The 27,592-nt window shown below is 52.9% G+C and overlaps 1 protein-coding gene and 2 non-coding genes across 3 annotated transcripts in view; 2 read left to right on the plus strand and 1 right to left on the minus strand.

Moving 5' to 3' along the window:
- Window positions 1-508: 508 nt before the first annotated feature.
- Window positions 509-580, plus strand: TRNAC-GCA (transfer RNA cysteine (anticodon GCA)). The gene has a single exon. It is a non-coding gene; the product is annotated as a tRNA-Cys (tRNA).
- A 1,761-nt stretch (window positions 581-2,341) lies between these two features.
- Window positions 2,342-2,413, minus strand: TRNAC-GCA (transfer RNA cysteine (anticodon GCA)). Its single transcript has one exon. It is a non-coding gene; the product is annotated as a tRNA-Cys (tRNA).
- Window positions 2,414-3,119: 706 nt separating this feature from the next.
- The window catches only part of LASP1 (LIM and SH3 protein 1), a 41,020-nt gene continuing 16,547 nt past the window's right edge, over window positions 3,120-27,592 (plus strand). The window contains exons 1-3 of the mRNA XM_049859756.1: window positions 3,120-3,348; window positions 10,750-10,844; window positions 20,303-20,387. Coding sequence (XP_049715713.1) covers window positions 3,280-3,348; window positions 10,750-10,844; window positions 20,303-20,387 — 249 coding nt within the window. The 5' untranslated portion in view covers window positions 3,120-3,279. The remainder of the gene's footprint in view (window positions 3,349-10,749; window positions 10,845-20,302; window positions 20,388-27,592) is intronic.

The following is a 27,592-nucleotide window of genomic DNA, read 5'->3' on the forward strand; positions in this document are numbered from 1 at the left end:
CGTTTATTTGTGGATTTATTTCTAATGTATACTCCTCACTAGACTGTTAAGGCAGTGAGAATGAGAACCTTGTTTCTCTCTGTTGAAAGTAACTCCTGCGCCTAGAGCTAAACGTGCACATAAGTGCTCCAAAAAGAAAGAAAGAAAGGAGACCACTAGAGAACATGGCCAGGGAATTATTCTCAGTGTAAACGGAGATGCTTTTTAAGCTGGTGTTTGTATTCTTTTTAGAGAGATTAGGGGAAAACATTCCCTATCTAGTTTTGAAAGACGTTGTTCTCTGACTTGTTAGGGGAGAGAGATGAATGGGATTGTGGATAAAGAATTGAGCCTAGAAAAGGCAGATTGGTACATAAATTCATGTTTTCTAACTACCATGTCTTGAATTTGATGTCTAAAATTGTGTCTTGTCATGAGAAAGAAGAAAGTTACTTTTTACAAATAATCTCCAGCATAAAGGGGTTTTGGAATTGGTGTAAAAAGAATCTACCAGACGGTTGCCAAGAGCGGGGGTATAGCTCAGTGGTAGAGCATTTGACTGCAGATCAAGAGGTCCCCGGTTCAAATCCGGGTGCCCCCTCTTCTCACTTTTATGGCAGGAATTTAGTCACAACAAAAACTCGAATTAAAAATCAGCCAGTTCAGAATCTGAATCTGTGCCCACAGATGCGACGTTTTTCTCGATCCGTGAGCAGCGTTTTTCACCTGGTTTACCTTTTCACATGTTCTCCGAGCCAGAGAACCAGAGCAGCAACCCAGAAGTCTGAGCCGCGTACCCCGACTCGCCGGCGAGAAATCCACGCGTGCTGTTTCAAAGCAGAATCGAGGCGCCGAGCGAACTCCGAGGCTGATCCAAACCCACTGGTTATTACCTGGTTTAATGTTAATTGTAATTTCGTTTCTGGATGAAAATGGCGTGTTGGGAGCAGGGCGTGGTGGGAAATAGTATTATTTTGCCTAGCCTGTATTCTAACCAGGAAAACTAAAAGAACGAATCCAAACTTACAAGATTTGTACACCCGTTAAGAGGACACAGCACACATGGAAGACAAGGTGAAAGACCATACTCTCCGTTCTTTACATTGCCATGGAGATTAGAGCTTTTGCCTGCGTAACTTGTAGGCTCTAAGTTCGGGGCCTGGTCTTGGGGAAATAAGCAAAAACTAGTTTATTCTTTGAGTGTTTGGTATCAGACAGAATTTTCGCTCTCTATTCATGTCCAGTTCTGCCACGCAGCTCACAGTAATGGAAACCATGTTAAAAAAAGAAAAGAAAAAAAAAAGGCTCCCGAGTACTCCCCCGGGGCCGGAGGCATGACACAACCAGATTCCAGATCTAAAATATCTTGCCGCTGCCCCCTGACCCAGGCAGCGTGCCTCTCCCTTTCTCCTTTATTTTTCCTTTTTTTGGGCAAAACCCAGTGGAGAGGGACGTTCCTGCTTCTCCTTTTTTCACACTTTACATTTCCCTCCTGCCCAACGGTGATACTGTCAGTGAGGCAGACAGCAGATATGTTTCCATTAGGTTATGAAACTCGATGGCCTGGTATTATTATTAGTTCAGTGGTTCTCAGAGGGTGACCCCCGGGGACCAGCAACATCAGCATCACCTGTGAACTTATTAGAAATGCAAATTATCGGGGCCAGACCTACCGAATCAGATCTAGGGTGCTCAGGAAAAAAAGAAAAGTGCTTTTCTGGGGATATTTAAACTGTTTTTTTTTTTTCAAACAACAAACCCTTCAGGGGGTGATTCTGATACACGCTGAAGTTTGAGAACCACTGTATTAGCTTGTATCCGGTTGCATCAGATTAAAACTTTTAAGTTTGTACTTAAAAATGAGCTTAGGGGTGTGCATTGGGCATTTTAACGTTCTCGAAGTGGTTTCGCACTGCCTGTGTCATGAATAATAGGGAAGGGTGACCACAGCACGCCCTTGTCTCCGGTGATATAATAAAGGAAGTTGAAGTTGGAGAAGGGCTGTCTCTGTGGATTTTCCTCTCTTGACCCACCTCCCTACACCCCACTGGGAACGGAATGGCAACTTGGGGAAGTCATCCTGTCCTCTGATCCCGCACCTCAAATTGCCTGACACATCTGGGGCTGGCAGCTGTGGCCGCAGAAATCCCGACCCCTCCGGCAGCTTTTGTACCTGATTTGTCCGCGCACCCTCCCCCTCCGCTGAGCACAAAGCAAAACCGAAGGCTTTCCGCTGAGGCTGGAAAATGAGGAAGGGGCTTTTTTCTTTTAACCTAGGACCCAGTGTTAAAATATGAGAGTGAAGGAAAAACTAAAAAGAAAGTTACAGTAGTTATAAGGAAGGGAGAGAGAAAAACTTTAGAGGGGGCACCCGGATTTGAACCAGGGACCTCTTGATCTGCAGTCAAATGCTCTACCACTGAGCTATACCCCCGCGCCGTTCCACCGCCTGAAATTCGCTCTTTTAAGTGCTAAGATACACTTGCGGCTACTACACTGAGCGTGAGACGTGGGGATTAGGTGAAAGGAACGAAGGAGGAATGGGGGCGAAGCGGTAACCAGAAGGTACCCGAATCCGAAGAACCCGGGGGAAAGCTACGAGGCAGAGGCGCGGGGAGGGAAGAACCACCCAGGGCCGCCAGGCGTAGAGTTGGGATGGGAGCGACAGGTCCCGCCTTACAAATGTGGGAACGGATATATGGGGGAGGGGTGCTAACTGAGGGGCGGGGCGGGGAGGGTTCCCGCTCAGTCTGCGGGTCACACCAGGTACCGACGGGTACAAGGAAAGTCCCCGAATAATGCCCTACGGTGAATCTGGTCGGGCGTTCAGGACAGGTGCGCGGGGTTTGGCCACCTCCCTCAGCCCGGGCGCCCCAGGTGTGCGCCCAAACGCGCTCCGCACTGCTCCTAGCGCTAGAATGGCTCGGGGGCGCCTCTCCCGGGGATGTCTGCCAGGGCATGCAGGGGCGCGGGGGCCCTTGGGACACACCTAGGCGCGCACCCGCAGCCCCGCAGCCCTCCCCGGAACCCACCCCCGCGCAGCCCCACGTCGCCCGGGGAGCGCGCCTCTCCGCGCGCGCCCCTGCTCGCGCCTGCGGCGCGTCCCCGCCCCGGTGCAGCCCCTCCTCCTCGCCGTGTTTATTAGGGGAAGGAGGGCGGAGGCGGAGGCCAGTTCCCCAGCTCCAGCCGCCGTCGTCGCTGTCTGCATAGTCGCAGCCGCGGCCGCCTCCCGCCAGCCCGCGCCGGGGACAGAGAACGCGCGCGAGCTCGGGCGCTCCCGCTCCAGCCTTTCCCGGAGCCATGAACCCTAGCTGCGCCCGGTGCAGTAAGATCGTGTACCCCACGGAGAAGGTGAACTGCCTGGATAAGGTGAGCCCGCAACCGGAGGCGCGTTTTTACAATCCCGGAGTGCTCAGGTTGGGGGAGGAGAGAGGGGCCGGGTCTAAGGCGATCCCGGGAGGTGGGAGGGAGGGCGGTGTCATGGGATATGGGGGCAGACCCCAGTCTGGAATCCAGGAGATCTGAGGCGAGACGGAGAGTCCACGCGTGGCGGGCGACCACTCCAAGAGAAGAGTGGGCTCTGTGCGCCGGGGGTGGGAGAATGGAAGGGGAGCGGAGAAGCCGGTTGTGTGTGTGGCGGGTATTTAGGGGTGCAGTCCCACCCCCTAAGGCCGGGAGAGTGAGAGGAGACGGCCGCTCCCTTTCCCCGTTGCGCGGAGCGCCAAGTAGGCGGAAGCGCTGGGCGCTGGGGGAGGGGGCGGCAAGGGGGCGGGGCAGAGACGGGGGGTGGCATGCGAAGACGTCCCCTCTGGTCGCGGATGGCCCAGCTTTTTGGCTGGAGACTGGGAGGCGGCGAATATGAGTCGGCGAGTGTTGCATATGGTGAAGGGGGTTTCGGATAAGGACACGCACCCCACAGCGGGACCCCCTTTTTGCACGACATGCGGTCCCTTTGGTGATTCGGTGGTTAATGAACTATCAGACCTCCTCCTTTCGCTTCCCAACCCCCACCTCAAATTAAAAGCCAATTCCGGGTGCTGTGAGGCCCAGCCTGAACGGGGCGGGGTCGGGTGCTGGAGTGGGGTGTGTGTGGGGAATATTTCACAGAGATCTCCAGAAATTGTGCTCAGAGCTTGGAGACCGGTTTGTAGAACAAAGAGCTAACTTTTCAAAGCAGGTTTCCCCAATGGAGGGTGGGGTTGGCTGAGTTCAGAGGAATCCAAGGAAAAGGGAAGGTATTTGGGGGGAAAGGAAGGTGGCCTTTTGGAAATTCACTGTCCCCTGGGGGTCCGTATACGCGCCACCCCCATCCTAGACTCCTTCATCTGGTTGCCATTATACTTTGGCGGGGGGGGGGGAGAAGAATAGAATTGGGTGTTTCCAGCACAGTTTGGGTCTGATCCGGTCCTCTTGGAAGCTCCTTAGGACCCTAAGGCAAAATCTGACCCCCTCCACATCCCCTCCCCAGACAGGAGCAGAGGCCACTGGGATTTTGTTCCTCTCTCCATTGTGCCTTTCCACCCACCTCCCAAAGCGGACCCAAGTGCAAATATTCCCACCTTTCTGTTTGAATTGGCAGGGGTGAGGGGGTTCAGGGTGGAAGAAGGCTGCAGAGCCCTGGGGCCAAGTTCATTGCCGACCTGAAGCTGGTTTTGTTTGGGAAAGAATAGCTCATTGGATACTTTGTGTCTCTCCTCCCCTTTGGGGCTGAAACTTCCTCTGTGACCTTTGGTTCTGGATCAGGGTGAGGGGATAGGATTCTGAGGTTCAGAAATACGTTTGAAATTGCTCTTGGGGGAAGAGGGCATATAAGACTGCTGCTGTTTCACTGTCTGTCCTGGGTTGGCTGGGCGGGGAGAGGGGGGGATGTGTGGGCAGAAGGGGAAGTTGTTGACCTTCCCAATGACCATTCCAGCCTCTGGAGGGTGGGACTTGAGCTTGGAGGGCTAGATCAAGAATTGTTCCCTTGAGAAGTTTATCTGTCTTTGCACCCTGGGTTTTTTGCTCTTCTCTGGAGGTAGAGATTTTGGCTTCTGCACTTTGAATTCCCTGTGCCCCCTTTTTCTCCACAGTCATGAATTGGGAAGAGGCAGTAGACAATTTTATCCATGTAAGGCCCATATGATGGAGGACTTACTAGGCTGGGAGTTGGGAGACTGGGTCCTAGTTCTAGTCTGCTCCTGTCAGCTTTATGAACAGCTCTGGGCTCCAGTTTTTGCCATCTGTCAGATGGGTATGATGATGGCATTTCCTTGGAGGTGGGGCAGTGTACTTGGAAAGCACCTGCCAAAGTGCCCACAAGGGGTTGTGGTAGGCTATGCCCTCCCTACCTTTTGAGATCCTGTGTCTAGCCCCACACCCAGCTCCCTTGTAAAGACTTTTGATGCTGTGTGTCAAAGGGGAGAGGGGGCAGAGATTCCTCAAGGTGCCCTCCGCAGCTGTTCACTTCCCCAAGCTGGAAGGGGACAGTCAGGTGGGGGTTGTCCAGGGGAGTGGGAGCTGATGATTCCTCCCTCTTTTTAGAGCTCTCCCTACAGGAGGTGACCCCAGGAAGACTTCGCCCCCTGCACTGAGCAGGAGGCCTGGAATATCCAGGTATCAGACTTACTCTTCCCAACCCCCTCCTGGCAGTAAGGACAGGCACCTGGACCCAGGAACTGGTGCTGGAGGACACTGTGCTGAGACCTGGGATGGGGGAAAATTCCGTCCCATAAGCACTGTTTCTAGCCAAGTTCCTGAGGCTTCCCGTTTACAACAAGAGGTTGTTACAACAGGAAAATCAAATTAGATTTGGCCGTTCCTCTACAAGTCCCCTACAGCACTTAATCCCCAACGGGGCCCAAAGCACAAGCTACTTCCTCTGGATTAGCCTTTTCTCCTCCCTGAGCCATATCTCCCCAAGGTATAGGTGGGTAAATGCTGTCGCCTCTGACTGGCCACCCTGCCCCCAACCTGCAGTACCCAGTGTGCTCTGCACGGTGAATAAATATGTATTCGCTGATGACTATGTTTGAGGAAGGAGGTTGAGATTTACTTCTTCCCCAGAGGATTTCTGGGATTAGGGTTGGGGGAGAAACAAGGTGACCTCATTCCCACATTCATTCTACAAATACTTATTGAGCACCTACTTTGTGTCAGGCACTCTGGAGGGCTGCCACAGGGCCTTTGGGGAGGGAGAGAGGCCTTGTCTTTCTTTCCTGTCAGCCATGTGTCCTCTACGTTTTGCCTGAGGTGGAAAGTTCTGTCACAAGCCTTTTTTGGGAAACATTTGTTTCTGGAGACCTACATTGTCAAGAATCTTGCCATGCCCCTCTTCCCTAGCTTTCCCAGGTGCGTGGAAACAGGTAGAGACACTTGGGAAGATAGATGGAAGATTGGTCTGCCCATAATTCCCCTGGAATCCCCACTAGGGTGGGGCTCTCTGCCTCTTGTTATCTGAGCCCTTGGGCAGGAGACAGCAAGGTAGAAGGAGGCTGGTCTGGACAGTGGGATCCCTGGATTCAAGGACATGAAAAGGAGACAGGTCCTTGGAGCTGTGGTACCGGATTTTCCAAGTTGAAGCTAAGAAGACCCCACGATTACCCTCCATTCACAATAGCTACTACTTATTATGAGGTGCCAGGTCTTCACAGCAACCTCACAAAGCAGGTGTTACTGCAACTGTAAATTATGAACCTGATAAACTGAGGCTCAGATGTGTAATGTGGCTTGACTTTCCACACTTCTTTCTGCCCTGTTATTCTGCCTAGTATGTTTGCAAAAAAGTATGTTTAGTTACACTGTCTCTTTGGTGTCAGAAGTGGGTCCCAGTTCTTCCTGACCCTGGGCAGTTGGGACCCTAGCAATAAAAATCCCTTGGAATTTGTGGAGATGCAGCAAAGTTTCAGAGAGGGTCTGTGCGTTTAAGCCAGCAGCCCAGGTGGCCAGCTGAGCTAGGCTGGTGACCTGGCCAGGGTGGGGCTGGTATTGCCCCTGGAGGAGGGAGAAACTGTAACCCTGGTGGACAGGAAGGGAGGAGAGAGCTCATACTCCAACCCTGAGTCATAGCTCGGGTGCAGAGGGCAAAGAGCCAGGCTGCAGTCGAAGCAGCTACTTGAAGCTTGCTACCCTTCCTCTGCCCGCCCCCCCACCATTGAGAACCTCATGAGGCCACCCTTCCCTAGCTCCAAATGGTGATTCTGAAAGAGTGGGGCGGGCCCAAGTCCAGCCCAAATTAAGGGAAATCTCATGCAGAGCTTCTGCCTCTATCAGCCTCAGTTTGCCTTTCTGTGGAGTGGGTTGTAGTTTTGGAGCCTCAGAGTGTGAAGGTGAAGCTCAGCTAGAGCCTGGTTGCTGGGCTGAGAGGCTCCTAAGAGCCCTCACAGGTTTCGCCTGGGGGCAGTTAATACAGAAACAATAGACTTATCAGGAAGCAGGATAGATTACAGTTGCACACCCAGAGCTGTTCTTTGCTCTCTTGAGTCACAAGTTTCAGGAATGCTTCTCTGAAATCTTCTTACCTGGGGCCTCTGTGAAAGGGGTACTCTTGCTCTGGGACATGGCTGGGTGCCTTGCGAAGAGGACGGAGGCAGGCAGAGGGTCACTGTGGGAACATACTGACTTATTTGCATGACTGTGTCTTTCATCAGACCCCCTCATTTTTGAGACAGGGTTGGGTCTCTTTAATCTTGAGTTCCCTGGTTCCTGGCCTAGGTTGGCCCACAGGGGCTGTTGAGTGACTTGTCACATTCTGCTTCCCCTCCCCACTGCTTTCTTACTCTAAAGAGGGCAGTGGCAGGAGCTGCTGATTTTCTCTAGTCTTGGGGTACTCTTCCAGAGAGGAGAGGGAAGTAACATGAAGCAGCTAAGGCACCACGCTAGGTGCAGAGCCTGCATCACCTCATCACTCTTGCCATCATTCCCAGATGGTGGGTTTAGATTCACTGTTCCCATGTGGAAGACTGCAGTCAGTAGCAAGCCTGAAGGCACTCAATCCACTCAATTTCGTTATTGTGTTCTGCTTTCCCTGAGCAAGGAGACGGGTGGCCAACACCCCATCCTCACAGTCTCTAATGTGTCTAGCTGAGAGCAAGGGTTCTTTGAGGGTGAGGTGGGGAAAAGCTACTGATGGAAGTGGGCACCATCCCTTTACAAAGGCAACCTGGAGGCATCTTGTGGAACCCCCCAGCCTGGTCAGTGTACTCTGTCCCCCTCCCCCAAGGAGCTTGGCTCCAAGGTGGGGACTTGGCCTTCTGCTGGGGCAGGGAGTGTCTGTCTGTCTTTGTCTCCCCCAAGTCAATCAAGAGGCAACCTTTGGAGGTCCCCAGTCCTAGGACAGTGCATATTCCCTTGTATGTGTGTGAAACTGGGTCATGGTCTGGATTCCAGAGAATGTTTTTCCTGGCAGGCCCCTGTGGGGGTGGGGGGAGGCAGGGGCCCAGGCAGGGGCATGTGCAGCTAAGAAGGCAGAGGCCAGCAGACTGGGTGGTGACAGAGCTGGGGCACTCTGCCAGCGCCTCACAGTCCTGGGAAGAGAAAGGAACTGTCATTTCAGAGGCTGATGAGGCAGGGGCTACCCTATTTTAGTTTTCCAGGGGGTTGTGTGTATTGGGTTATGTACCAGGAGGAGTCTGGAAGATGCTGAGTGGCTGGGGCTCTTGGATAAGCCTGGAAGGACTTGTTGGGGTGGGGGGCTGTGAACGCTACTGCAGACCCAAACATAGACCAGCCATCCCTTTGCTTCCAGACTTCCAGCTGGCCTTTTTCCCATAAGAGTCATCCTCCTATCACAGTGTTTAATAGTCCACCGTAAGAGATTCCTTTGGGTCTTCTTGGCAGGGAAAGTACCCTATTAGAAGGCGATTGCCCTCCTAAATGACCTCCATGTTCCCTGGTGGAAGTGGACTGGGATGAGAGAAGGTAGTACTCCAACTTCTCAGCTTTCTTTTCGACCCCGTCCTCCAAAGTGCACCTCTTGGCTTGGGAAACACGTTTTGAAAAGCACTGTCTTGGGGGAATTCCCTGACAGATGGCCAAGAACCAACTGTGTGGCTGGATACCTTAAAAAGTCTCCCTCAACCCTTCCTGGGCTCCTGACCCCCTCCTTTTGGGGTCAGAAGTTTCCTTGGCTGCTGGGAAACGGGTTAGGGACAGGCCAGCCAGGCTACCCAGGCATCCTGGATTCGAGGGTCTGGACAGCTGGACCCCTCATCCTGGGGTGCCAGGGGAGGATGTGTATCTCATTTGCATTAGCTGAGGAGCACAGTTTTCTCAGGGATTGGGTCATTTCTGTTTCTTCATTTCTCCTTTCCTCATTGCCTTGTATGATGTTCCCTCCATCAGCTGCCCTGGATCGGTTCTGATTGAGCGTTTGCACGTCTCTGGACTTTGCTAGTCTTCCCCTCTCCCTTACTCTCGAATGCACACATTGTAACTGGTTGAGCACAGCAGAGCCGCACCTGCATCCCAACACACACACACACACACACACACACACACACCTCCAGTGTGACCCACTGAGCTCCCGGCTGAGGTTCATACCTGCAATGCCTAATACCTGATACTGAATATTTGAATACTGAAAGGTGCCAGATGCTGTGCTGAGGGCTTTTCCTCACAACGGTCCCAGAAGGGATGTGTTGTTTTTAGGTGCCGTTGATTCAGTTACAACTCACAGCGACCCTGTGTACAACAGAATGAAACACTGCTCGGTCCTGCATCATCCTCACAATCATTTGCTTGAGCCCATTGTTGCAGCCACTGTGTCAATCCGTCTTGTTGAGGGTCTTCCTCTTTTTCGCTGACTCTCTACTTTACCAAGCATGATATCCTTCTCCCGGGGACTCATCCCTCCTGATGACATGTCTAAAGTACATGATACGAATTGTCACCATCCTTGCTTCTAAGTAAGGAGCATTTGGTTGTACTTCTTCCAAGACAGAAGGGATAGGTATTATTATACCCATTCTACAGATGTGGAAACAGTCCCAGAGGTGTGGAATGCTGCCCATGGTCACATAGGAAAGGCAGTTGATGCCAATTGTAGAGTGTCCACTGCCAAGACTTTTAAGCAGAGTTCTTCATTCCTCTCATGGGAGACAGGCTGTTGGGTGCTCTCCTACCTGATATCCCACACAGGGGTGGGAGAAGGATGAGGGAAGGGCAGAAAGGGTGTAGGTGTTGGCGGCTAGAGCTTGGGATGCCCACCTCACTCCTCTGGTTGGAGCCCCACAGGAAGTGGGACTTACAAGGGCTTATGTGGGGCTTCTGTGTACGTTGTGAGGTCCTGGTGTGGGAGGTGAGAGTGCCTGAGTGTGTGGGGGCTGGGCTCTTCTCGCCTTCTCTGGGCCCCATCAAGCTAGAGGAGCTGCCCCTTCATGTCCAGCAGCTGCTTCTTAGCAACCCTAGTGCAGGTTTGCATAAGCAATTAGGCCTTCCTGACTCTGGGGCAGGAGGAGTGGTGTGGGGAGGTGGAGCTGACCTTTTGGGGGCTGCTTGCCACCACTCACCCATCATGTCTGGGCCTTCTCCCCTTCCTGACAGCTCAAATGGCTGACTGGTGAAGGGCAGGGAAGGGGAGAGCAGTGTCATCAGCTGCCAGAGCCTGTGACCTGAAATGTCCCCAGCCCACCCAGCATAATTCGATGTTCTCCCCACAGCTGTGGGCCTGAGCTAGACCCCAGGATGGAGCCCTCCCAAATGTCCCCTCATCAAACCTAAGCCTTTGTCCTCAGCTCCTCTTCCTAAAGTCCTAGTGTCTGATGGGTGTTCTCCCTCTGCCTCTTTCCCCAGTTTTGGCATAAAGCATGCTTCCACTGCGAGACCTGCAAGATGACACTCAACATGAAGAACTACAAGGGCTATGAGAAGAAGCCCTACTGCAACGCGTGAGTCCTGCCCTGGGCAGGGGGCTGGGTAGGCACCTGGGCTCCCTCCCTGTGTTCTTCCTTCCCTACCTACCATCTTCCCATCTAATAACCACGAGGTGACGTTGCTGAGTGCTTCCATACTCTACTTGGTAATATTGATCATACTTAGTCCTCACAAGAGCTGGGTGAAGTGAGGGCTGTTACTATCCCTATTTTACAGAGGAGGAAGCTGAGACTTGGAGAAGGGAAGGGACTTTCCCAAGATCACATGGCAAGTGAGGAGCTGGTTCAAGCCCAGTCTCTGGGCCATAAATCAAGCATGTTCTTTCCACTGCACACTGCTGGGAGAGGGACTGGGTTTTTCAAGGATGAGCGACCTCCCCTGGTTTCTGCTAATTTCTGTTGAGCTGTATTTGGGTTTGGGGGCTTTGTTCTCCCTTTTCTTCCCTTATTTCTCTGCATCACAGCAAATGGCTGTCTCCTAACCTCACCTCTCCCTGACCAGAGGGTTTTAGATACTTTGGCTTCCCTCCTTCAGAAAACTCTCTGAAACCCTGGCTCCAAGCCCCTCGTGGTGTTCATTTCTTGAGAAGTGGAGGTGCCATGAAGGGCGTGGCGTGGCTGGAGCAAGTCTTTTCCCTGCCTAGTAAAGGCCCCTTTGGAGATCTTCCTTCCTTTCCTGGTGGAGCTGGCTTAGACTCTGTTCCTTCCGCACTGCAACGTGCAACCTGGGCTGCCTGGGGTTGAGGCGGGGGTACCCCGTCCCAGAGAGACACCCTTATCCCATGCAGAGTCCTTTCTCCCAATTCCAGAGTGTCACACCTTCCATCTTCAAGTTGACCTCATGCCTAGCAAGTGTCAGCTCAGTGCCAGGTACAGCCTCACAGCCCCCCTGCTTGCTGGGTGAGGGCCGTGATCCCGCACTGCTGGCTGAGGCTTCTGAAGGTCAAGTCACACTTGTGGTAGGTGGCAGGGTCGGTCTTCAAATTCAGGATCTGACTTGAGTGCTTTTTTTGTTTTAATTCTCAGTCATGAGGCTCATTACAGCTAAAGTTCACCCAGGAGGGGAAGTTTGGGACTTGCCTAAAAGGGGTTGTAGGCTAAAGCACCTTTGATGGCTGTCTCACCCGTACCTGACCCTTCCCCCCAGCTGCTGTTACCACTGCCCTGTCTCCTTGGGGGTTTGATCATTCATCAGACATGTATTGCCTGTCTGCTGCTATTTGTCCAACCTGTGCCAGGTACTGGGAAAACAGATTTCTGATAAAATCTCAAGCCCAAGAAACATGAATGCTGTCCCTTCTGGAAAGGACTGGGGCACTGGGAAGGTCGCCACGGATGGAGGAAGGGTCACAGCTCTGTCCCAGCCCCTCCTTTAGCTACTCCTTCTCCCAGTTAGCTTCTTCTCTGTTCCTCTTCCCCCTACCAACCCCTCCCAGCCCCCCAAGGGAAATGGGACATTCTTTGAATTCTTAAGGGCTCACACAAGCCCTGATTCTCTGCTGCTTCCTCCCTTCTTTGGGGAGTGGGGTGGGTTCAGAGAAGCTGGGGCAGTTAACCCCTTGATTGCTGGACCACTTCAAAGTGGATTCTGGGGCTTAGGCTCCTTTAGGGGCAGCCTTTAAGCCTCCATCCCCCCGCAGAAATCAGCCCAGGGGGTGGCAGGGACTCGGCGCTTCTTCCTTTCACTTCCTAAGACTCCAGTAGCCTAGAATCAGTGAGCACTGGGAGTTAGAGAAAGAAATCAGAGGCTTGTCCTTGTTTTGTCTGCATTTTCTCAGCCTAGTGCCAAAGTCCATGCGTACCTTTCCCACAGCCTTCAGAGGAAGCTGCAGCAAGTGGGTGCGGGGGCTTCTTCAGGGGCCTGGGGGCTCTGTTGTTGTTAGGTGCCACTGAGTTGAACTGCCCCCTAGGATTCTTGGCTGTAATCTTTATGGAAGCAGATCTTCAGGCCTTTCCCCTACAGAGCCGTTGGGTGGGTTTGAATGCCACCCTTTCAGTAGCAGCGGAGTGCTTAGCCATTGCACCAGCAGGGCTCCTTATGGAGGCTCTAGGGAAGGCAGAAGGTGAAGTGCCCCTCCCTGGATGCTACTTCCAACCTGCTGAGACAGAGGTGCCCCTATCTCTCCTGGCCTCCTGCCCAAGAGGCAGGTTTACCCTCCCCTTCCTCTAAGCCCAGCTCCTGCCACACCCTGTTGACCTTTGACCTGGCAGGAATGTTACCTGGGAAGAGCCAGGGAGATTTGTGAGCCAGCTTACTTATACTCCAGCAGTAGTAGCACCTTGCTCAAGGCACTTACACTCACTCATCCAGCGTCTGCTGAGCAGTGTCTGTGCCAGCAAGCCAGAAAGCCAGACATGAAGTGGGGCGGTATAGACCAGATACAGACTGCCCTGCAGAGTGGCCTCATGGTCTTTCTGAGCCTTAGTTTCCCCATTGATGAGATGGAAATAAAAATTCCTATGCATGAATGCTGGCCCTTAGACCTAGGAGTACTTATTGAGCACCTACTATGTGCCAGGCACTGTGGCAAGCGTTTACTGTCATTCCCTTCCTGCCTCTGGCCCCATCCCTCAGCGGCATCCAGATCCCAGATCCTGGGGTTTCTGGGATGTAGCATTTTCCTAGTTCCTGTCTGGGCCTTGCCTTTTTCACATTACTACCCTCTCCACACTGGGCTTGTCCAGTGTAGGGCATAGAGGGGCAGGTGATCTCTCCTGGCACTTTGCCAGCAAGTGAATGTGTGTGGTATACACAGAGGCATCTGCTTCTGCCTGTCTCTGGCCAGTCCCTGAGCCCAGAAGGGAGCCAGGGTCCTGCAGGAGGGAGGTCAAGAGAGAAGAAGAATGTCTTTCTTTCCCCTGTGGCTTCTCAGAACAGGGATTTAAGTTCTGGAAAGCAACTTTAAGCCGTGAAAAGGCCTTTTCTCCTTCTGTCTTTGTGTCAGGTTTGTTTGGGGTGAGGGAGGGAAGAAGAGGACACAGGCAAGGGCTCACGGTGCCCGCCTGGCAGTGGTGGACCCCCACGTACGTGCACTTACACACGTGCCTGGTGTGTACCCAGACACACATGCTGGGGCCAGGCAGAAGCGCCAGGGAGGCAGACTGAACAGGCTGCGTTTGTGTTCGCATGTTCCCAGCCTGGCCACCCAGGCATTGCTGTGGCAAGATAGGGGCGTGCAGGCTTGCTTTTCACAATAGCCAGCAATGGAAGCACCACTGATAAACGGGTTTTCTCGAAGCTTCTAGGTGGGTGGGGTGAGACTGCTGTTTGTTCGAGAAATATTTATGCCCTCTATTATTTTTTGTTTTGTGTACTGGATTTTCTGAAAGTGGGGCAGATTGGTCCACACACCCAGCTTGGTACAAACCTGCTTCTTTGTCTCCATGCAAATGGTCTAAGAGCCGGAGGTTGGGGCAGCACAGGGAAGGGGAGAGAGATGCCTGTTCTCTCCTCTTTGGTGAGAGTATATGGGGGGTGCTAAAGATAGGCAGTGGGGTTGCATCCTAGGGAACCAGCTTTTGGGGGTTGTTAAGTGGGGGTGGGTATTTCTAGGGTATATCCTTCAGTTTCTCTGGCTTTCCTGTTTTGAATGAGGGGCTGAGGAGGCTGGAAATGTTCATGGTTCTAGAGAACTACAGAGTGTGGTCCTGCCTCTTCCCCCAGGCCTTAACTGGGAGCAGGGCGGGATCTGTGCCGGGCAGGCCTGGGTGCTCAAGTGTCCCTGGATTCCAGGAAACTGTTTCTAATCCCCCTGCTTTTAGGGGGTGGGGCAGTGGGTGGCAAATCCAGGTCTGTGGCTTGGGGATTTCCTGTTTCCCCAGAATTCTCTGCCTCTGACAGGGAAAAATGAGATCAACTGTCTTAGGGAGCTGGAGAGAACTGGGAGGGGGGTGTGATGTGTTTGGGGGTGGGGAAAGCAAGCTCAACCAGCAACCAGCTACCATAGTGTTGATTCAGGCTCGTGGTGATCTCACGTGAGTCAGGGTAGAACTGTGCCCCATAGGGTTTTCAGTGGCTGGTTTTTTGGACATAGATTGCCAGGCCTTTCCTCTGAGGTGCCTCTGAGTGGACTTGAACCTCTAACCTTTTGGTTACCAGCGGAACATGTTAACTGCACCACTCAGGGACTCCTGGCAAGCTCAAAGGGGCAGCCCAAGTGGCCAAATGCAGTCTTCAGGCAGATGCCCACTCATTTCATTCTCAACTGCCCAGTCCTAACACTCAAGGATGTCAGGGCCTCAAAGAACCTCAGGGATCACCTTGTACCCTAACAACCCCATTTTATAGCTGAGGAAACTGAGGCATGAGGCTTCAGTGCTTTACCCAACTTGGCAGAATCATTTCTCCTCATTTGCCATCAGGGGCCACTGCAGGTTTTTTTCTTTTCTTTTTCATTTTGTCTGCAAGGCCTGAGGGCTGGTAAGTTCTTTCTTAAGTCTAGCCTTGATCTTTTTGGCTGCTCATTTTTTTGTCTGGTCAAACAATGCCTCCTTGTTGCTTCCAATCCCCTCCACCACTTCAGCCCCTTAGGCCTGGTGACTGGGGTGAGAAACTGGGTTAGAAGGGAGCCTTCCCTGCCCCTCGGCAGTGGTCCCAGCAGGGGCTTTTAGAATCTGCAGCTCCTTCCAGGGGCTGGATGTAGAGTTTGTTTTTTGTTTTTTCCTTTTGGTAAAGCCAAAGGCTCCTTGTTGCTTTCATTGATGTATTTTTATTCTTCCTTGAACAAAAAGCTGTGGTTTTCGAAGAGGTCCAAGCCTGCTGGAAGGGCATGGAGAAAGGGGGGCTGGGCTCTCAGGGTCTCTGGTCTGTTATTTTTCTGCCTCTGGAATGTAGCTGAGACAGGACTGAGGAGTGGGTGTGGTGTCCTTTAAACTGTCCCTACTGCCCGATAAGCTGGAGCCTTGTAAGCTGGAGCCTTGTAGCTTCTCGGCATCCTCGCTGCCCTTGTAGTCCTTCTGAACAGAAAGGCACCTCAGAGGTCCTCAGAGATAAACCTTCTTCTGAGGTAGGACCCCCCTCTCCTATATTCTCACAGGTAGTTGTCCAGCCTCTTAAAACACCTGCTTTTGAAAAGTTCTAAGTAGCAGGTGGCTCCTGACTGGGGGTGGCTGAGAGACCCCAGGTGGTCTCTTCTACTGGACAAGTTTGGAAACAGGGGTTGGATTTGAGGGTGAACTACCTTGTTCCCTAGTCATCCTGCCAAGCACATCTTTCCCCAGAGCTCTGATTGCTGGGGGTGGATGAGAGTCGGCCTGATAGAGAGACGTCAGCCAGCCCTTGGCTTCCTGGACAGCTGTGGTTTAAGGCAATCTCTGTCCCTGACACTGAGCCTGTTTCGTCATCTGTAAAACGGTCTACACTGCTAATGTCTGGCTTTTCTAGCTCAAAGCCTTGTGACAGTTTTCAAGGGAGACTGTGCATGGGTTACAGTATATTAAGAAGTTGCTTTGCATGCTTGTCAGTTCTCCTGGAGGCCTAGACTGCTGCCAACAGCTGCCTAATTGCCTGCCCCTGCTCCCGTGCCTTGCTTCCTCAGCAGGAGAGGCTTTTCCTGGTTTTACCCTCATGGATACTAGGTCCTTGCTCCTCCTGCCTCCCACAGGCTTCCTGCCCTAGTGGGCCCTCTCCATGCCTCCCTCTTTCACTGATAGCAGGGATGAAGGGTGGGGAGGGTATCAGCAGAGAAGCCCCCTGCCTGGAATGATTAACATAAGGCCAGGGACAGGCTGGCCCACAGAAAGTACAAAAGACAGCTGTGCTCTGGACCCAGTTCCAGGCTGGGGTTGAAATGCCCGTCTCCCCACCCTGCCCCTTGTTCCCTCACCATGGCCCAGTCTGTTGGTGGGGCTGGGCTTCCAGTGGAGCCCCTCATCTGTCTCAGTGCCCACATTGGCATATCCATCCATCCATCCAACCCACTGGGATCTGAGCATGGTGGATTGGGTAAGTTTCAACCTGAGCACAGAGAGGAAGGGAAAAGGTAGCATTCCCAGCAGTTGTTTCTGGAAAGAGGTCACATCAATCGGAGCCCTTTTTGAAGCCAAGCGTGTCAGTGGGGGAGGGGTACAGTACTGATGTTCTTTTGCCTTCCTTTCTAAAAACAAACCCCTGACACCTGTCTTCCTCTCCTGAATCGTCCACAAGGATCCTGAAGGCCCAGTTGCCTGGTTTTGCCTTCATGCGCTCCTCCGCAGTTGAGGGCACCCTTGCTGTCTGTGTCTCTTCCCCCACCCCCATAGACCTCTCTCTCTCTCTTTCCCTGCTCTGTGCTGCTCTCCTGCCTGGAGCTGAGGATGAGGTTGCCATGGAAACCTGAAGCACAGTGAGCAAGGGAAGGGGAAGGCAGGGTTGTCTTGCCAGGGCTGGGGGCTGTAAGGAGGGGACAGGGCTGACCCAGCAGGAGTAATACAGCCTATAGTCACGTCCACCTGCCTCCCTTGGGCCTGGGCTGGGCCTTAGGGGGCGAGGGTAGGAGCTCTGGAGCTCCCATTAATCTAGTTAATCTGATACAGGATTAAAATCCCTCCCCCTGGATTAAGCCAACATTCAGGCTGTTCTTGCCCCCCCATCATTCTGATGGGATTAGTATACCTGCTGTGGGGTCTGGGATCTAAGGGTAATGGTGGTTTCCTTAGGCAGTGGCTCCAAAGAGATGACCAGGTACGCGTCAGCCCCGTCCAGAGGCACTTGCTGCATGTTGGAGGGTCTCCTGAGCCCTATTTTAAAGATTCTTTGGGTGCAGTGTGAGGTAGCAGAGGGCAGGGTGTAGGTGTAGCAGGTGAGTGTGTGGTCTGTGTGGATCGCCGTCACCTGTGGCTCTGCTGGCCTCGGTGTCTAGGAGACGGGCATCGCTGCAGAGGGTCTGTCTATACATTCATTGTGTGTGAGGGAATCATGCTAAGTGTGTAGGAGCTGCGGAGTGGGTGGGGCACGTCAGGCGCACATGTCTGGCTGTCCTTGGGGCCCCGGGAGCTGGTACTCCATTTTAACTCTATACCTTCAGGCAAACGGGAAGCTCCAGGGTTTGCAGACTGGCTCCCACAGACATCTGCTTGCCTAGCCTGCCTCCATTCTCCCCCTCTGAACACTAACCAGCACAGTCTTCTCAGAACTGACCCTTCAAACTCTCTCCCAGAGCTGTCTAGAGGTCTTCTCCTTCATCCCATTTTAGGACCTAATCTCCCTTTTCCACCACATGGGTCTCTGCTCACAGTTGCTCTCTTCATCATCTCCCCCGCCCCACGATACCTTCCAAATGGCTCAGAAGTGTGGGAGGAGGGGCATATCCAAACCCTCCCTTCTAGAACCTCAGGACCAGCCAGTTCTGCTAGAGATCTCACTTTAATCCCTTCTGCTGTTCTTTTCCTAGTCCCTGGAAACAGATTCCCAGTTGATCCTCCCTTTCACTGGAGCTGCTCAGGAATTTTGAATGGAGCTACTCATCTGTGGGTGGCCCTAGCTGCATGGAGCTGGGCCAAGCGTGGGGTCTGGACCCACAGCCTCAGCTCTTCGTTCATTCCTGGGCTCTTTTTGTTGCCAGCTGCAGGCACCTGTGTTTGCTTTTCAGTTTCCTCCTCCATCTGTTGTGGAGCTGTGTGCCTGGGCTGATGAGGGTTAAGGGTGGAGGCAGGGCCCTGGCAGGGCTGTGGTGGCTGGCAGAGAAGGGCACAGCTAGAATCATCCAGGCCCAGGGCAGTGAAACTAGCCCAGAGGGGAAATGGATTTGCCGAGGTCACCCAGCAAGTCAGTGTCAGAGCCGCTGCATTTTCTAGCCACCTCTGCCCTTTTCGTTTCAGTTCTCCAAATCTAAACCCCAAGTCCTGCCCCTCCATGAGCCGTCCCCCAGAGGAAAGTTGTGTTTAGCAGGTATCTCTGGCTCAGGGTGATATAGGTGGGTGGAAAACATAAGCACAGACACAGGTGGGCAGTTCATGTCCAGCTAGAGGGCATGATAGCCAACTGGGCTGGGATATACCTTAAAGGAGTCCCAGGAGGTAATCCATTTTTCACCTGGGGCAGCTTGTGAGCCAGGGATCACAGCTATGATGGGATATGGCCACTCAGTGCTGGAGATGGCCAGACTTCTAGTTCCTGCTTGGAGAGCGCCCCCATCTGTGGTTCATGAGGACTCCCAACTCTTTCACATACAAACACACAAACCATGGTAACTCAGGGCTGCCTCTGCTGTAGCTGGCTTGCTGGAGGACCTGTCATGATGTAGGAGACCTGAGTTCTAGCCCTAGTCCAGCTTTAACACCTGATATGACATTCGTTTATTCAACAAATATTTATTGAGCACCAGGTACTATTCTAGGAATAAATCACTGAGCCAAAGAGACCAAAAAAACCGTCCTCTCATGGAGAAGTAGTGGGAGAGAAGACAATAAATCACTGTGATAAATAAGTTAATTATGAAGCCCGTTAGGTGGTAAGTGCCTGGGGCCACCATCCTCTTTCCTTCTCTGTAAAATGAGGAGGTGGGACCAGGTGGCCCTGGAAGTCCCTGCACACTTGACTCTGTGGGCCACCCTAGCTCCTCCTACCCCCAAGCCAGCCCTCTTTCTAGGGGACAGAACCCTGTCCTGTGCCTGGGGAGTGGAGGGTTTAGTTCAGGGTGCTGGGCCCTGGAGAGAGTATCTGGCTGCAAATTTGAATCCCACCACTTATTGGCTATGTGTCCTGGCCACTTTGTTTAATCTCTCTGAGCTTCAGTTTTCTCATCTGTCAAAGGGGAACAATGACAGTATTAGCCACCTAGGGTGGTTGTGAGAATTTATAAACTAAGGCATGTAAGCCCTTAGCACAGGGCCAGCATTAATTGTTGTTATTGTTGTTGTCTGTCACCTGTGGCTAACCATCTTTCTGGCCACAAGCCAGCCTTCCTGCCCACCCTCCAGTGAAACTGGACTATGTTAGCCATTTGCAGCACTGCTTTGGTTGTGTGCACTGTCTCTTACCACTTACTTTAGGAAGACCCCCAGATATCCATGTCCCTTTCCTCTTTTTCTATCTCTGTATCCCTCTTGTCTTCCTCTGCTTGGTAGGTCTCCATTTCTGGTCTTAACTGAAAGCTTTGTCCTCTTCCCATGCCCATCTTCTGCCCTAACCTGGCTGGACCCTTCAAGGTGTTCCAGCCCCATCTCCCTCCCATGTGGTGGACTCTAGGGCATGAATTATTCCTGACCAAGGGCAATCTGAAACCCTCAGAGAGTATCCTGATGGCCTCCCTTTGGTGCAGGACTGTGTTCCCTGGCTGGCCTGCCAGCCATTCAAACTTGATGTGTCTTCTCACTGGTTGACCCAGGCTGAGGCTGAGAAGCTCTTGGTCCTGCCGCTAGGGCAGGGGTAGGGGCTTCCAAGATTAAGAAGTAGCTATTTTTTTTTTTTTAGGAGTGAGTCCAAGGGCTGTGAGAAGCCCAGAGATTCTTGCTCCTTCCCTAGAGTGACCCCCACTGTTTTTTCTGTCCTGCAGACACTACCCCAAGCAGTCCTTCACCATGGTGGCTGACACCCCGGAAAACCTCCGCCTCAAGCAGCAGAGCGAGCTCCAGAGTCAGGTGAGGGGCAGGGCCAGTGCTAAAGGCCCAGTGGGGAGGCCGTTGTAACCCCCAGATTTGGCAAGGGCTCCCTCCCTCTGTGTTATTCAGCAGGACCAAGGTGCTAAAATCCTAGCCTTTGCCTTGTCTCCCTGCCCCCACCCCCCTACCCAGTTACTTCATGCTTCCTGACTTTAGCAAAGGAGTTGGGGCTCCTTTGGGTTGGGGAGGTGGAGGTATCTAGTCGTCCTTGATTTTTTCTGTGGACCCCTAAAGCCCACCTCCTCCAGGAAGCAGTACCCCTTCTCCTCCTCACTACTTCCACCTACCCACAAAGGAGGGGCTTGGGGAAGATCAGAGAACCCCCCTCTCCAGTCTCATGCCAGCCTCGAGTTACACAGCCGCTTCTCTATGGCCACATTCCCAGACTTCCTGCCCCGCTCGGTGGGCAGAGTGCAGGGGGCCTTGCCACGGCCTGCCCTGCCTTTTCCTTTGGGCCCAGTTTCCCTGAGCACCCACTGAGTGGGGAGAGGGGCATGCCTCTTTCCTGGGGGAGGAGACAGGTTCCTGCCCCAGGGAGGACTCTGTCTGTCGTTAGGGGACACTGAGGGATAAACACAGGATCCTGAGCCCAGAGCAACTAACCCTGCCTAGGGGTCAGGGAGGGCTTCTGGGATAAGCCTGGCCTGGACCAACGGTGGGACAGGGTGAGCCTAGGCTTCATGAAAGACCCCTTGGATACTTAGCCAAGAAGGCACAGTGCTCAGGGTCGGGAAAATGTGGAGGATCCCCCTGGCCACAGAGGAGAGAATCTCTCTGGATCCCTCCAGTGTGGGGCTTCTGGTGCCCGATCTTGACACAACATCTCTGGGTCCCCATCTCCCAGTAGGCCCCATCGGGGAGAACCAGACTTGACTGCATAGGGCTTTACATAGTTCTCTTATTTAATACTCCCAGTAACCTTGTGGTGAAGGTATTGTTATTCCCATTGTACAGATGAGGAAGCTGAGGCTCAGAGCCGTTAAGGGACTTGCTAAAATTGAACAGGTAGCAGCAGAGGAATTAACCATATAAACGTACCAAGAGCTTAATGCTCTGCACGTATCAGCGTGTTTAATTCTCACAACAGCCCAATGCAGTTGGCAGTATCACCCCTACCTTACGGATGAGGACACCGATGCAGGTGGCAGAGCTAGCTTTGAACGCAGGTTTGTCTACTCAGACACTTCTGTTCTTTCTAGTTTCCCATGCTATACTCTAATGATAAAAATGATAATCCCTTATGCTGGTGAGATCTTTTGCAGCTTAGCAAGTGCTTTTAGTTCCCACGTCTCGTTTTTCCTTGACCCTGCTCTGGGGGAAAGGGGCCCTGGTGATGCTGTAGTTAAGAGCTACAGCTGCTAACCAAAAGGCCGGCAGTTCAAATTCATCAGCCGCTCCTTGGAAACCCTATGGGGCAGCTCTACTCTTGTCCTGTAGGATTGCTGTGAGTTGAAATCGACTCAGTGGCAATGGATTTGGTTTGTTTTTTTTACTCTGGAGGGAGGTAGAAGACCTGTTGTCCCCATTTTACACATGAGGGAACTGAGGCTGGGAGAGGCCCAGGGCTGTGTCCAGTGACACACAACAGTAAGTGATGGTTTCAGGGTTTGGGCTTTGGTCATTTCACCCCAAGTATTGTGACTTTGCCCATGCACAGCCTGGTGGAGTTTGAGGCTCACCCCCACTCCGGAACTTTCCAGAGTAAGTAGGGAGGAAGTGGGGGAAGCTGGCTTCTCCTGCTGTGACAGCTCACATCTGCCAGCCCAGACCCCACCCCCGCTGTGGTGTGAAAGCGGCAATTCTGGGGGTATGGGTGTGAATGCCAGGCCTCTGTCAACTGAGGAGGGCTGGGTGGCCCAGCTGGCAGGAAGAGGGGCCAGAGACAGCTAGGGGCTGGTCTGCACAGGAATGATCCTGGCCCAACACTAGCGAGGCCCTGTCATTCCATACTCTCCATCCTGTGGGAAGCCCACTGAGGCCAGAGGCAGAGTGTGTGACATTCACAGGGCAGGCAGGCCAGAGCATCCTGTGGTGGCCTGTACTCTCCCCACAGCTTGAGAGGAGCAGTCAGGACCCCAGGTGGTGGGAGCCATGGCAGGGGAACCTAGAGGAAGAAATACGGAGAGGAGACAGCAGGTGTTCGGAAAAGATGTGGGTCCTGAAGTGTGGCACACACAGAAGCAGAGGCAAGGGACAGACACATGCACACCCTACTCTCAGGAGAAATTCAAACCCGGCTGTTGGCAGGGATCTTAATTCCCTCAGCCTTTGTCAGTCCCACAAAAGCACGGCTGCAGCCCTTTTTGCCCCTAGAACTCAATCCCTAAAAGGCAGGGCCTGTAGGGGAAGCACCTCTGCCATTCCCTCTGCCCAGGGGTGAGCAGCATGGAGTGGGCAGACAGGGCGTGCCTTGGCAGGGGCCACTTCTGCTCCCACATAGGGCAAGCAGGCACAACACACAGGGTCTGAAGGCTCCTCTGCCCCACCTGTGCCCTCTGCTCCCTAGGGAACCGGCCTGCAGTTCACCCCTGGGGCTTCCAGGTTGCCAGGTTCCATTCCCCTGGGTAGGCTGGGGAAATTGTGAGACCGGCAGCCACTCTTAGGTACTTGGGGAGGGCCAGGCCCTGCACGTACACCTGATCTCATTTAATCCTCACAACCACCTGATGAAGAAGGGACTGTTATTATCTCCATTGTACAGATGGGAAGACTGAAGTTAAGAGAGGCTACACCATTTGTCCACAGCCCAGTGGGAGACAGATTTAAAACCTGGTCTTATTCTTAATAGTTTTGCAGTCTGCTGCGTCATACGGCCCTGTGTTCTCAACCTGCAGGATGCACCAGCATTACCAGCAGGTTTGGAGGACGGGCTTGCTAGAATGCAGATTCCTAGCCCCTACCCAAAGGGCTTCTGATTGGCAGCTCTGAGTGAAGCCCAGGAATCTGCATTTTGACATGCTCCCCTGGTGATTCTGATGCAGGCCTTTTGGCAGACTTGGATCTAGGCTGGTGGGTGGAGAGGGCGGCAAGCAGGAACAGACAGACCAGGCTTATCCTGTCTCTGTTCTGAGGGGTATGCGCTATGAAAGTTAGGGCTTTATATTGAGGGCATAGCCCTCATGCCCTGAAGTTCTGGTCCTCGAGGGCTGGGGACAGGTGTAGGGACAGGTGGCTGATTAGGGTCTGGCCTCTTTGCCTGGCTCTGTCTCTCTTCTAGCTCTTAAGAGCTGTGTGATTTGGTTTGGCTGCTTGCTTCTCTAGGCCATGGTCCATTTCCTCAAGAGTAGTAATGGAGACAGCAAACCCCAGTTGCTTAGAGGTCAGGTGCTGAGCTGGCCTGGCTGTGGATGGTGACAGTTTCTGGTTCCTGTGGCCGCTGAGGGGGCAGAGCTGTCTAGAGCTGCCTGTGGCTGGCAGGAGGGGAAGTGGAAGGCTCTTCTGCCCGCCCTGGCCCATCCCACCCACCAGGGTGTCAGCTGGTATCCTTCCAGGGCCCCTTTCCTGGGCCTGCCTTGATGTGTCTCAGCACTTCTCTGGCTCTTGGAAGCTACCTGTGTTATTTCAACTTTTATTTGTTTTCCAGTCTCTATATTGGTTCCCAAAGTGGCACTTTGGGTGTCTGGGACACCTGGAACCTCCCCTGTGGGGGAAGTAACCACAGTACTGTCCAGAAATGACCCTCTGGGTGGCCCTGCCCAGGCCTGGCCAAGGCAGGAAGCTGGCAGCTGGGCCCCAGCTCTCCTCTTCCTCACCCCTAGTACCACGCTGAGTGGTGACAGCAGCTTTGGGGTAGGACCAAGTTAGGGGTGCCTGTGTGGCCCCGTGAGCCCAGGCAGAACTGTGAGGAGAGTGCCCTTCATCTTCATGGTGCTGTTCTGGAAGGGGGAAGAGGGTGCCGTGAGAACCCTGTAGTCCATTGGGCCCTCTCTTCCCTTCCTCCCCACGTGGCACCTCTGACTTCAGGGACACAGCACACTGGTTAAGAGTGTGGATGCCTGCCCGAGCCAGCTGACCTAAGGTCAAATCACGGGTCTGTTACCACTAACTGTATGGCCTTGGACAAGTTATTTAACCTCTCTGTGCCTCAGTTCCTTCATTTGTAAAATGCGGATAGTATTGCCTCTCTCAAAAGGTGGTTGTGAGTTTACTGGTATAGTTAAGCACTTGGAGGAAGTCACTGGCAACGAGTAAGCACTCAAAAATGTTTGCCGTTATTAATCTCCTGGAAAGGAGAAAAGATGGAGCTTGGTGGGGAATGGGCACAATGTCCTCCACGTTTGGGTGGCCGCTGATGTGACTGTGTCTAGTCTAAAACTGATTTCTTTTTTGTTAGGAGAGATGGGTTATGTATTATATGGGCCCAGCACATAGTAGGCACTAGTAAGTGGAAATTGTTAGTATTGTATTTTGCTTAATAAATGTTTTTTAAGCCATGGTCTTTCGTTTTATGTTGGGTCAGCAAGGGGCAGTTATTTAAGCAACTAATTATGCTGCCTGGTTGGGAGATTGTCTGCATTAATTCATTCCTCATTCCACCAACATGTGTTCATGCCTACTGTGTGCTGGGATAAGTGATGAGCAGGCAGATCTAGGGAGGGTGATGAAATAAACCTACATGTAGAAAGTAGAGTGATTTCATGGGCAACGGTCGCTATTACAGGGAGCACTGGGCTGGGCGACGAGAACCCTTGGGCATCTGTCCTGGCCCTGCCTCTAACTGGTCACATGACCTTGGGGAGGTCCCTTCCCTCCACAGGCACCCCCGTCACATCCTGATGAGCCATCCCAGGCAAGGAAGGCAAATATTCCCTCTTGGGTGATCAGTAGCCCTGATGGTGGGCACTGGGCAGGGCCCTCCCTGTACCTCTCTCTGGCTCCCACCCTTTAACTCTGCCACTCCCACCAGCACCAAAGGCCACTCAGAGACTCCTCATTTGGATTCTCCATAGTCAGGGCCTGGAAGTGCTTAAAAATGGTTCCATACTCCAGAGCCTAGAGGACTTGTAGAGATCAAGTAGTCAGCCCGCCTCGAGGGGATTGACCCAGAGAGAGGTATTCACTTGTCCAGGGACACACAGCAAAGTGGTGCTGAGCCTAGGCCTCCTCCTTCCTCAGCCCCACTCCGCCCAGCCTCATGCCCTGGGCCTCCAGCCCCACCCTCTGGGCCTGCAGAGCCAGGAGTGAAATGTATTATCCTTCCGCAGCAGGGAGGCAGAGGCACTTCCTGAGCCTGGGAACCAGTTGATGTCATTGCAGTGTCGCCATGGTGATTGTTCCCTGATTAGAGGCCTGACCCTTTGAAGCTGGAAAGTAGAGGAACGAGTGGGGACTGCCATGGGCCCAGCACTTAAATGTTGATGAAGCACTTTGACACCCCTCTTAGCAGTGTTTACTGAGCCCCACTGTGCGCTCCATGGTACATTTGCTGCCCTGGAGCCCGTGTCTATAATCTGCACCTTGGTTTGGAATGACTAGTGTTATGATCCCCATTTTATGGATGTAGAAACTGAGGCTTAAGAGGTTAAGTCACTTGCTCAAGGTTACTCAGTAAATGGGAGACGGAGCCTGCGTGATTATCAGCTCCGTCTGGCTCTATGCCCACACTTGGTGATAGGAGGGCTCCCCACATTTTGATTCCTGTGACAGCCTTTTTACAGATGAGCAACCTGAAGCCAGAGGCCTTGGATTCAGGACTTCTTTATCTGGAGTACTGTCTTTCTGACTGGTGCCTTCTCTTCCCTGAGGACCCCCTAGCTCCCCACTAAAAGTCACCGTGCTGACCCAGGGCTTCCTGGAAGGGCCAACGCTGGGCAGGTTCTCGGCCCTTGTGTGGCTTGGTGCCTGTATCCACTGTTAACTTCTAGTCTGATGGGAACCAGCATATTCAGGCCTTCAGGTCCACAACTCCGCCATTCTCTTCCAGAACCTTTTAGGAAGAAGAACCCCACAATGGGTGAGCTGGGGCCCTGAGGGCTGTGCAGAGGAACTGGCAGGTGTGGCTTTGGCAGCATACATGTGGGGTCAGGGGCACAGCTCAGCACAGCTGCTGGTTGACTCGAAGCCCAGGAGCCGCCTGGGCTCGTCATCCTGGAAACTCCCAAGGGCCTGGGCCTCATGTCCTGGGCTGACCTGCCTTCCAGGACAGTGCATCCACCATGGAGGAAATCCAGGCAGCTGGGGTGGGGGGTGGGGAGTCTGGAACAGCTGGCTACAGAGGTGGAGAGTGAAGTCTCTGGAAGCCAAGAAACAGTTCCTGTCCCGTGGGCATCTCCTGGCTTCTATTCTGTTCTTCAGAACCCCCAGAGGAGGACAAGTTATTTCTCATACTTTAATTCCTTTAGTAACAGGGAAGTCCTTTCTGTTATCTGCCTTTAGTCCCTCTAGTACTCAGGTTTTTCGTGAAATTCTCAGAAGCCGAGGGCAGTGGGTGGAGTAGTTGGTTCTTCCTTGGAGCTTGGAATCTTGTTCTGAAGTGCTGTCTATCCCCCACCAGCTGCCTCCCCTCCTGTGGTGGTGGCCTCAGAAGGCAGCCTGGCAGGCTCCAGGAAGCCGCCAGAGCCTGTCAAAAGCTCATTGATTGAGTTTTCCTGTGGCTGTCTCAGTGCCCTCCTTTCTGGATGCCAACTTTGTCACTTGGCACAGCCTTTACTCAGCTGGCCTCTCAAAACCTCCCCCATGGGTAGGGCCCCATCCTGGCTGTGGTGAGGGCCAGGCAGTCCTAGGAGTGCTGGGAAGAGCCTTCCTATAGCTTTCGGGCAGGGTATGCCAGTAGTGAAGGGTCAGTCAGGCCGGCAAGGGTTGCATCCTGGTGGCTCTGGGCATTTGCTACTAAGCTATGTGATCTTGGATAGGGGACTTTGCCTCTCTGTGCCTCAGTTTCTTTGTCTGTAAAATGGGGCTAATAATAATATATACTAAGACTTAAGTGAGATAATTCATGTAAGGCACTTGGCACTGTGCTGCCATTCAGAATGCACTCAATAAATGTTTCTGCTGTTAGCTGCCATTGAGTCAGCTCCCAACTCATGGTGACCCCATGCACAAGGGAGTGAAATGCTCCCCGGTCCTGCGCCATCCCCGTGATGGGTTGCAGGTTGGACTGTTGTGATCCATAGAGTTTTCATTGCCTGATTTATATTAGTGGGCTATTATTATTGATCTAATGCTTTTTGGCTAGGGCTTCT

Source organism: Elephas maximus, chromosome 19, assembly GCF_024166365.1.
Source record: "Elephas maximus indicus isolate mEleMax1 chromosome 19, mEleMax1 primary haplotype, whole genome shotgun sequence".
Classification (NCBI taxonomy): domain Eukaryota; kingdom Metazoa; phylum Chordata; class Mammalia; order Proboscidea; family Elephantidae; genus Elephas; species Elephas maximus.